At 32.6% G+C, this 10,042-nt stretch overlaps 1 protein-coding gene and 1 pseudogene across 1 annotated transcript; both read left to right on the top strand.

Annotated features, from left to right (window-relative positions):
* The first annotated feature begins 3,631 nt into the window (after window positions 1–3,631).
* Window positions 3,632–4,087, top strand: LOC107416152 (uncharacterized). Its single transcript, XM_016024611.3, has one exon. It carries the CDS (start codon window positions 3,632–3,634, stop codon window positions 4,085–4,087), a length of 456 nt encoding a protein of 151 aa, XP_015880097.2.
* A 3,993-nt stretch (window positions 4,088–8,080) lies between these two features.
* Window positions 8,081–9,441, top strand: LOC107416160 (protein PIN-LIKES 2-like; annotated as a pseudogene).
* Window positions 9,442–10,042: the final 601 nt, after the last annotated feature.

The raw sequence follows: 10,042 nt of genomic DNA, 5'->3' as shown, positions 1-10,042 counted from the left end.
TCGGTATTAATTTTACGTGGTTTCAAATGTGATTTCTCGGGCATAATTAGGTTAAATATTTTATGAAAATATTTGGTTAAATTTTATAAATTATGCCCGCGGTATTTTTATGGTTGCATTTCGTATTTCGAGAAATTGTGGTTTGTTGTTATCGCTGTTTCGTACCGGGTGATTGGATAAAATATGTGGGATGGTGTTTTGTGAAATTTTGGTATACTTCCCACGGTGGTTTTTGGAAAAACGGTACGGTTGGTTGTTTATGTTTATTTTTAGACGCACTCATACAGTATTGGTGTTCTGGTGTATGGTGTATGGACACGTGGTTTAGCACGCGGTTATTATATGGTTTAGCGTGCGGTTATTACTTCACCCGTGAGTTGCCATTGGACCGTGGGCAGGCAAGGTTATTGTTGCGCACAGCCGCCCCCCTCCTTGGCCGGGTGATGGTTTTTTAGCAGTCGGTACTGTCGGGACGCCGAAGTGACCACTGCAGGTTTCTCTCTTTAACCTCCCGCCAGTCGGTGCTCGGGACGCTGGGTATCGGAGGGCATCACCGGTATATGGTGTGGTGCGTCAGGTGTAATTGTCGGTGTAATTGCAAATAATGGTTTAAACCCCAAAGGTGTTCAAAATTTATTTATTATAATTTATTATATTTTTATTATATATTTGGGGTATGTATTTATTTAATTGTTGTTGTTAAATTATTTAATCCCTTGGTTTTTGGGAGGTATGCACATTGGGTTTTGCGAAAAGGTTTTAAAAAGGGAACATTTCAAACGGAGCGATTGGTGAGAGTTTTGAGGGAAATCATTATTTTCCAAAGGTTATTATTATTTATTATTAATTGTTGGTATTTGTTCCACTCCTTAATTGTTATTATTTTATTATTATTATTAAAAGGTGTTCAGTAGTTCGGGTTACTCACGGAGATGATTAGCATCTCACACTCTTAAATTCCGTTCCCTTAGGTGCAAGTGGTGGTAGACGTTCTTCCGAAGCGAACCAAGTTTTCCGCTGCTGTTGTGTTTCGAGAAGTTTCTTTGTATTCTTTCATTTCAGTGTATTATTTCTTTTCAGCCTTGTTGTATTTCTGTTGTTTAGCACTTCTTAAAGCTCTGTATACTATTGGAATACTTCTGTTTTATTTATGCACTGGACTGTTGTTGCTTTGAGAAGTGCTGGAATTTGTGGAATCAGTTTGTAGTTTGTGGGAGGAATAAGGGGATGTTTTTAGAAGTGTGTTTTCAGTGCAGGTAATTTGTGGTAAGTAAATCCCTTAGGGGAGGCTCTGTCGGATTTTCTGTTGGAGGGTCCGGTAGGGTTTCCCTGGGATCAGGGCTGTCTAGGGTTCCGGAGGAGGAATTCTGGACGGGTCCTGACAACCCGTGTGGCCACCTATGTGATAAAGGTGAAGATATCCTAAAGGATATGAGATTGTGTAGAGATAAGGATAAAGGGATTAGGGGATAATTATGGTTATGTATACTTATCATATGTATTACGTAGTACGTAGCTGTTTACTATTCATATATATATATATATATATATGTATTGTATGACCTCTGTTTGACTAACGTGAAAACAGAGCAATTCTTATAAGACATTATTTCTTAAATATTATTGTTAATCTTGAGTTTCATCAATATATATATATATATATCTCTATATAATCATAATGGTACATAATGGCTGAAGTTATCAAAATAAATAAATAAATAGATAAATGAAAATCATAATGGCCGGCTATATATGCGGTTTTAAACTAATAGAAATCAGTCTTCCATTTGACAATGAAAACCATCTGCTCAGCATGCATAAGGAATATAAAATGTCATAAACTTTAATTTTTCATTTGATTCACTTTCTTAATTTTAATCGTTTCTAATCTATAAGAGTATAACCTGCTTACCTTTCTCTCTCCTCCCTTTACCGTCCAGGCATCCATTTTCTCTCTTTAATTAGCAGCTAGACTAATGGTTTGAATTGGATTCCACTTATCTTTTTATGCACATGTTATTTATTTTTCAGCCATGAATTAAGCTACATATAATTTACTATTCAAAATTAGTAATGAATCTACAAATCTAAGTTTCGCATTACCATTCAAAATTAGTAACGAACGCTAACGATGGCCTGTCAGGAGACGTTTCATTGTGAAATTTCGATGGCCAGCCAGATTTTTGATAAGCAATGTCAATATCTAACACGCATAACTTGGTTAGAAAAATGATCAACTCTGTTGAATCCAAAAGTGAAAGGAGGTGAATTGCAGGTCAAATCGACTCACTGCACATCTATTGTTGTTCTTGGATTTTTGGAGACATTTTGGATATTTTGGAATTTCTTTAATGTTAGATACACTCCCAACATATATATAGGCCTTTAGATCACTAAAAGAGAAAAACATAAACTAGTTTGGATATTGATATAATATTAATATTTAAAATTTTTCAGAACTATCATTTTTTAACTGTAATTTTTGTTAACGAACTCTATGCAATTATATACTAATCAAAACAAAATTTTAGCAATATAAAAAGTCAAATATAAGAGTCACATAAGATTCAGTTGGTCAAACACGATTAACTCGGTTAAAATTGAAATTTTTTTAGATATTTACCAGGACGGATTGTTACATCTTCCTTCTATTTTGATACTCTAATCTTTTTTAGGAAACGAGTTTCATTGAATTTTTATAATAACCATTAATATCGTATTTTAACATATATATGGATCGGCATTCCAAAATTTAAAAATTGACAATAATAGTTGTATTAAAAAAATAATCTTATTTTTTAACTTGTACTTCGATCCTCCGTTGGCCAATTTCAATATATATTCTTCAAAAATTCCTACTATTAATTCGATTTTAATTTCAAAAGGAGGTAAAATATCAAAAGCACATATATTTATATATATATATATATATATAATTATGAGAATGTTGGCAACATTATCATCTACGTGAAGTCTTTCTTTTTTGTTTTGACTTGAAAAATGGTCTCTTCTAAGTAACTGCAAAACAATATTCATTAAAAAAAAAAAAAAAAAGTAACTTAAAAACAAACTAGCTGGTCTTATATATGATCATGGAATATATATACTATTATATGTGTGTGTGTGTATATATATATATATGTATATATATTCCTTTCAACTATATTTTATGCATAATTCACGTTGATTCATTGGATCGAGCATAAAAATTCATCTTTCCTTTAACTATTAATTGTACTATGTTGTCCTCTATGCATAAAGCAAATTTCTTTAATTTCAACAAAGTCGGGGCCTACAAATGGACTAGACTATGTTAATTTAATTTCACACACTTTAATTTTAAGCCCATTGTACTCAATCACTACACGGCATGTCCGCGTCCACTCAGAAAGGAAACAGCAATTAATCCGCGTTTGAAAGTTGCTTTCCTTCTATTTTCTACTCGTTTTACGTCACAAAAATTAATGCTTAGTCTCTAAGTCTTTATGGCTTTTAGTGAACCTTGATTAGCTCTTCCGTGTACGCTTATAAATAAGCCAATCTCTTAATTAACCCCCATTTGCATTTAAGTAGTATCTCCAATGTATATTTTTCTTCAGAAATTGAGCCTTTAACCTTCTTTCATCGATCAATGGCAACTAAACTTGCATCCCCTTTCATGATCCCAAACCGACCATTTATGCAGCCTGCCCTGCCTTGCCTGAAAAGGCGGGGCGGTGGTTTAAGTGTGGCTGCAAGTAAGGGAACAAATGGAAGAGATTATGAGGGGAAGCTTGTGGATGAAAACATGATAGAGCTTCGAATACGTATACAGGAGATGAAGATGCTCGAGATGGGTGATGAGCAACCACCTTCGGATTGGATGGAGTGGGAAAAAGACTACTTTGAGCATTACAAAGAGGATGTTTATGAAGGAATAGGTTTGTTGCAAAACTGGCTGATGAATGTTAGGCCATCTTTGGCCCTAGGGTTTGTAGCACTTGTGAGTTTGAGTTTGCCTATTTCTTCTGGATTGGTCTTTTTTTGGGTGTTGGAGTTGAGTAAATTAATGTTGTCTGGATTTCATTTAGGCTCATACTTGTATTAATTTTTTGAGAAATATTTTTAGAATACAAGGTTCAAATTACCTATTTAATCAAATAATATTGTCATCAATATATATAAACATGTATACATATATGATATAGTCTAATTTTGAGTTTGTTCATATATCTTAAGGCTTTCTCTTTTTTATAATATGTACACTTTAGTTTGAAAGTTAGGCATGGCATGGATCCAAAACACGCATGCATGCATTGGTATCTTACTATGTGTTCAATAAATATCCAACTTCCCATGCATGGCTAATCTATTTCACTTCTTTAATTAACTAGAATAAAAATTAAAGATACCAATTACTTAAAGTATATTATATGACCCAAACGTTCAGGTATAAAGGGATGGTTATTGATACTAAAACCTTCGAAATCTATACCTATTTGCACTAATGGTAAAGTCGTAAGCCCCTCACCCCATGAGATTTTGGATTCAAGACACACTTCTATTTCCTTAAAGTAGAAATTATCATTATATATAATAAGGAAATTTTCTCCTGCAATGGTGCCCAAGACATCCTAAGCAAAAGACATGTATTGATACATGTTAAAATTGTTTCACACGCATATGCAACGAAGAATAGGCATGTTTTACTCAAGATATCTTGGGGTCCATCCCCCAAGAGAATAGAACTATATATATACATGCATACATACATACATACAATTAATTTTATATTGTTGACAACTTTAGCAAAATTTATATTTTTCCTTGTAATTTGAGATGCAAAGTTAACTATATTTAAGTGTATAATTAGTGATCTTTTTTGGTGATAATTCAAGGCGGGGTTAAAACCCAAAAAAGAATAAAAAAGAAAAAAAGAAAAACTTTTTAACAAGAGAACTTCACAAGTAGAATAACCCTTATATACAATTCACATATATAAAATCCTTAGCCGTTTTAGGAGCTTTAAAAAACTGAAATCTTATTCTAAGACACGGCCAAAGTTAGTGATCTATTAGTACTATAAAAGATCTGCGATCAGCCTTATACTTAATTAATTGATTTCTTTTTCAACAAAAAAATAAAATAAAATAAAATAAAATAATTGCTTTCTTTGGTTGGAAACTAACAAAGATTGATATAACTTTCCAACTTCTTCAATTCTCAAATGGAAAGAAATACGTACAATTAACACTTTACATATACATAATAAATTAGAGAATGGCTAGAAATAGTTTTACTATTACATAGGGAAAATTGTTCATTAAAACAGAACATCTGTTTTGATTAATATGTGATTCTAGCTTGAAAATTTTATAAACAAATTAAGTATATCAAAAGGAAAATTAATCTTTTTTGTTTTTTAAGAACAAATTAGTACCCAATTTGAGTGTTTACTCGCTTTCTAATATCTGTGTTTTGTTCTTTATATTCTATTTATTTTTGTTTTTTCATTCGTTAGATTATTCTGACAAGTGTGGTTTGATATGGGCCCAAAATTAATATGGGTAATGCAACTTTATGCTCTTGACAAGTGTCTGGTTTGATGGGCGCCGGAGCTGAAAAAGAGAAGCCCATCCATATAAAAGGGAGAGAGGCTGATGTAAAGCAAAATATAAAATAAAATAATAAAAAGCTCAATATATATATATATATATATATGTGTGTGTGTGTGTCTCCTTTTTATTATGAATAATAGAATGGAAAAAGTTTCATTTCATTTTTAACAATATACATATGTGATATGTCTCCTTTTTATTATTAATAATAGGATGGAAAAAGTTTCATTTCATTTTTAACAATATACATACGTGATATAGAACTTATATTTACAGTTGCTGCAACTCTCTGTAACATTTTTCCATATGGTAGTTTACTTGCTATTAGCCTGTTCCAATGAAAATCAACAATAATTAATATAAATTAAAGAATATTACAAAGTGTATATAGCATCAGGAATATATATATATATATATATATATTTGTTGTCCGAATTTTTATTTCAATATATATATATATATATATATTGTCATAAAAACAAAAAGTAAGTATATATGTATATATGTATATATGTATACATATAAATTTTTCCGCAACTCATTTGCAAGGACTAAAACAATATTGTAGTTGATCAAAAATATATATATACATACATATATATATATATATATATATAAAGCTCTATGCATATAGGATGATATACTAATGACTATTAAGTGCTCAAAAATCTAGATAGATGACCCAAAAAAAAATCTCCAAATATTATGAAACATAAAAAAATCTGGGAAGATGACCCACAAAAAAAAAAAAAAAAAAAACTCCAAATATTATGAACATATTTGTATTTGTAATTAGTTGTTTCGTTTATCCTAAATGTGAAAATTTATTATCATCAATTAAGAAGTATTAGCATTTTTTTTAAATAAAAGGTGAGGAGATTTGAACTAGGAATCTAATAGAAGGAACCATGGTTTCTTTTTTTTTTTTTTTAATATATATATATATATATATATAATAGCATTAACAATAATGTAGAAAAAAATGAATATATCATAATAGATAATCAAATTTTAGTATCTTATATAAAAAATATATATATATATATATGTAATATGTCTCAAAATATTGAAAAATATTATCAGTATATGACTAGAATTTTGCTCAGAAAAAACTACTTGATTGCACTTTACTGATACTAATTGATTATGAAAATTTATTTATATGAATTCAATCTCTCAGTTCCCCTCTCTCCTCCCACCACACAAACACAACCCCAAACCCCACCCACCCCCCCCCCCCCCCCCCCCCCCCCCCCCCCCCCCACTATACGATTTCTACTTAATTATTGTTTTTACACTAATTACTATATGGAAAAGATTTATACATGCATATGCAACTTATAATTTTACGAGTTTAAAGTAATAAAAACAAATTAATATATAGGTTAAGAATTTTTATACCATACGCAATTTTTTGGTGAATATACGCAAATATGCATATCATATATACCTTACAACCAATAGTGTATATATTACTGGCTTTATGGCTTTGGAAAAAGCTTGGAGCAATACTTCGATATCCCTCTCATAGCAATTAATGATCGTCAAGAAAGAGGACAAAACCACCATTGCTGCAATATTCTTCCATGCGCTTAGCAACGTTCCTACAGCACCTAATAGTTTCTCGATATTAGAAGGAAATTATTTTAACGTCAAATATTGGATTATTGCAACGTCAAGGAAGAAGATCATGAAGCAAAAAACTACTTGAGAAGGTCGAGAGTTTGCACGTACTACAAACGAGATATAGTGCATTACGAATCAATAATCGCATTATTAATTATTATTGCACAAAATCTTATCTTCATGAAAGCAATGCTACCTCAAAGTTTATAATTAAACTCTTTTTCTTTTTCTGCTCAAAATTAATATTTTTCAGTATTTTAAGGTACGAAAAACCATAACTTATATATAAAGAGAGCTGACACTAGCTAAGATGTATTTGCTCATGTACAAGTTATATTACAAGAATCTCATATTTAAATATTTTTTTTTTTAATTAACTAAATTTGCAATATATTTTAATGTCTAATTGTACATAGGTTTTGAAGGATGAAGACCTTTGATGAAGCATAATGGCTTTACAATTAGACGATTAGTGGATTACTTCTTTCTTTTTGTAATAATTAAGTGTCCATGTCTCTTTCTAAACATCATAGGATTTCATTATATACATAATTTTGGTTCCCATAAAGGGGGTTGACGTATTTGTTATGTTGCAGGCATAATTTATGTAGGTTGTATTTGCTCAGCGCGGCCCATTCTCTCAAGGTAGATACTCATCAACTTGTTACTACATTAAAAAAGTCCGTACGAACAAACCCAACCCATTATTTCAGTCAGCCTCTAAGCCTGATCCAATTATTTCAGTCAGAAAAGGAGATTTTGAGAGCAATTGCAGCAAGAAGGAGTTTCATCTTTGGAATTTCAGAAAATAGATCAAGAACACGAGGAGGGAAAAAAAAAAAAAAAAAAAGGAACAAATGGAGTTCAACATCCTTGCCGTTATGAAGCAAGGAGATATAAAATCTGAAGGTAGAGATGTGCTTGATGCAGTACTTCCATTGTTAAAGCTCCTTTCTCTTGCTGTGATTGGCTTGCTTATTGCCCACCCAAAAATCCAACTTGTCCCAAAAGCAGCTCTCAAGCTCTAAGCAAACTTGTCTTTGCTATGTTTTTGCCTTGCCTACCTTGGTCCATCCATTACTCTGAAGAATTTTACCCTCTGGTGGTTCATCCCCGTCATTGTTCTCCTCAGCACTGCCATTGGCTGCATATTGGGATTGCTGGTGGCCATCATTTCCCGGCCGCTGCCTCAATATTTCCTGTTCACCATCATCATGACGGCGTTCGGGAACACGGGTGACGTCCCTCTATCCATTGTTACATCTATGTGCCACAGCCAGGACAACGCATTTGGTCCAAAATGCCATGTCTCTGGTGTGGCTTATGTTGCTTTCTCTCAATGGGCCTCTGCTATCCTTGCTTACACCCTTGTTTACCATATGATGGAGCCGCCATTGGAGTACTACGAAATAATCGAGGAAGAGGCTGAGGCTCAGATTGAGATTGAGGAATTGCCTGTCAATGATCTTGGCAGGCCGCTCCTTGTTGAAGCTGAATGGCCTAGAATGGAAGACAACGTAACTGAACACTGCAAGACACTTATTATAGCGAGGCTTTTCAATAACATATCAGATGTTCCGGATATGAATAACCCGGAATTCGAATTTACGGACGACGAAAATCCCGGTTGTAATACTGAATCCATTAGATGTTTGGCAAAGCCCAAGATGGTGAGAAAGATAAGGATAGTTGCGGGAAGCACTCCAATCTGCCACATTCTTCAGCCTCCGATGATTGTTTCTCTGTTGGCCATTGTCATTGGAGTATTTCCCGGGTTGAAAGCATTTGTTTTCGGAGATGATGCAGTGCTTTCTTTCATCACGGATAGTCTAGCGTATCTAGCAGATGCAATGGTGCCTTGTGCTATGATCGTTCTTGGAGGAATGCTTGCTGAGGACCAAATGAATCTAATATTGGAAAAAGGACAACAATCGGTATCATTGTTGCAAGGCTTTTGGTGCTTCCTTTGGTTCGATTTGCAGTGGTACTTTTGGCTGGCAGATTGAATTTATTGGTACCTGGTGACCAATTGTATAAATTTGTTCTTTTGCCGCAATACACAACACCAAGTGCTATATTGTAGGGAGCAATTGCAAGCCTGAGGGGTTATGCAGTGAGAGAAGCTTCAGCACTGCGTTTCTGGCAGCTTGTTTTTGCTGTTTTCTCTCTTTCATTGTATATAACTCTTTACTTTAAAATGTTGCCAGCTTATATTTAATGGATATGCTTTATAGTGACAAACTTCTCTGTGTTGTTTAATTTCTTTGATTACTGAATACTTATATTCTTCTATTTTTTCCCTTCCATTTTTTCTCCATCTTTCTAGTTTCCTCTCTCTGTTTACAAATACTATTTAGAGTTTCCATAGATATATATATATATATATATATATATAAACATATATAGGGAAAATGGTCTACATTCTTTGTGGGGGGGAAATCAAAATGGTTTAGATCCTACCCAAGCCTGAAATCCAATCCAACTATGCTCGTTAGAATTCAGACCCAAATACTAAAAATGGACTTTATAAGGTGGTGATGCCCATACTGCGTTCTGAATAAATGAAATAATATTATTTACATCTAGTGGAAGAAAAGAAAACAAAATATAAAGGAAAACACATGAAAACAAAATATAAAGGAAAACACATGACACAAATGTCACACAGCATCTCCAATTGAGAGGTGGTATAATGAATGATTAAACATAAAATTATTTTTCAATGACAATGCATAAAAAAAGTCATTTATAACTATCAATTAATTAAATATTTTATTAAAATTTTCTTTTGAAGGAGTTGACATTTTAAGAAAAATTTT

This window comes from Ziziphus jujuba, chromosome 4 (genome assembly GCF_031755915.1).
Source record: "Ziziphus jujuba cultivar Dongzao chromosome 4, ASM3175591v1".
Taxonomy (NCBI): Eukaryota; Viridiplantae; Streptophyta; class Magnoliopsida; order Rosales; family Rhamnaceae; genus Ziziphus; species Ziziphus jujuba.
This window is presented reverse-complemented; position numbering and strand designations above follow the sequence as displayed.

Bases quoted from the DNA above. Each gene is read 5' to 3' on its own strand.
- LOC107416152 (XM_016024611.3), top strand. From the start codon at position 3,632: ATGGCAACTAAACTTGCATCCCCTTTCATGATCCCAAACCGACCATTT.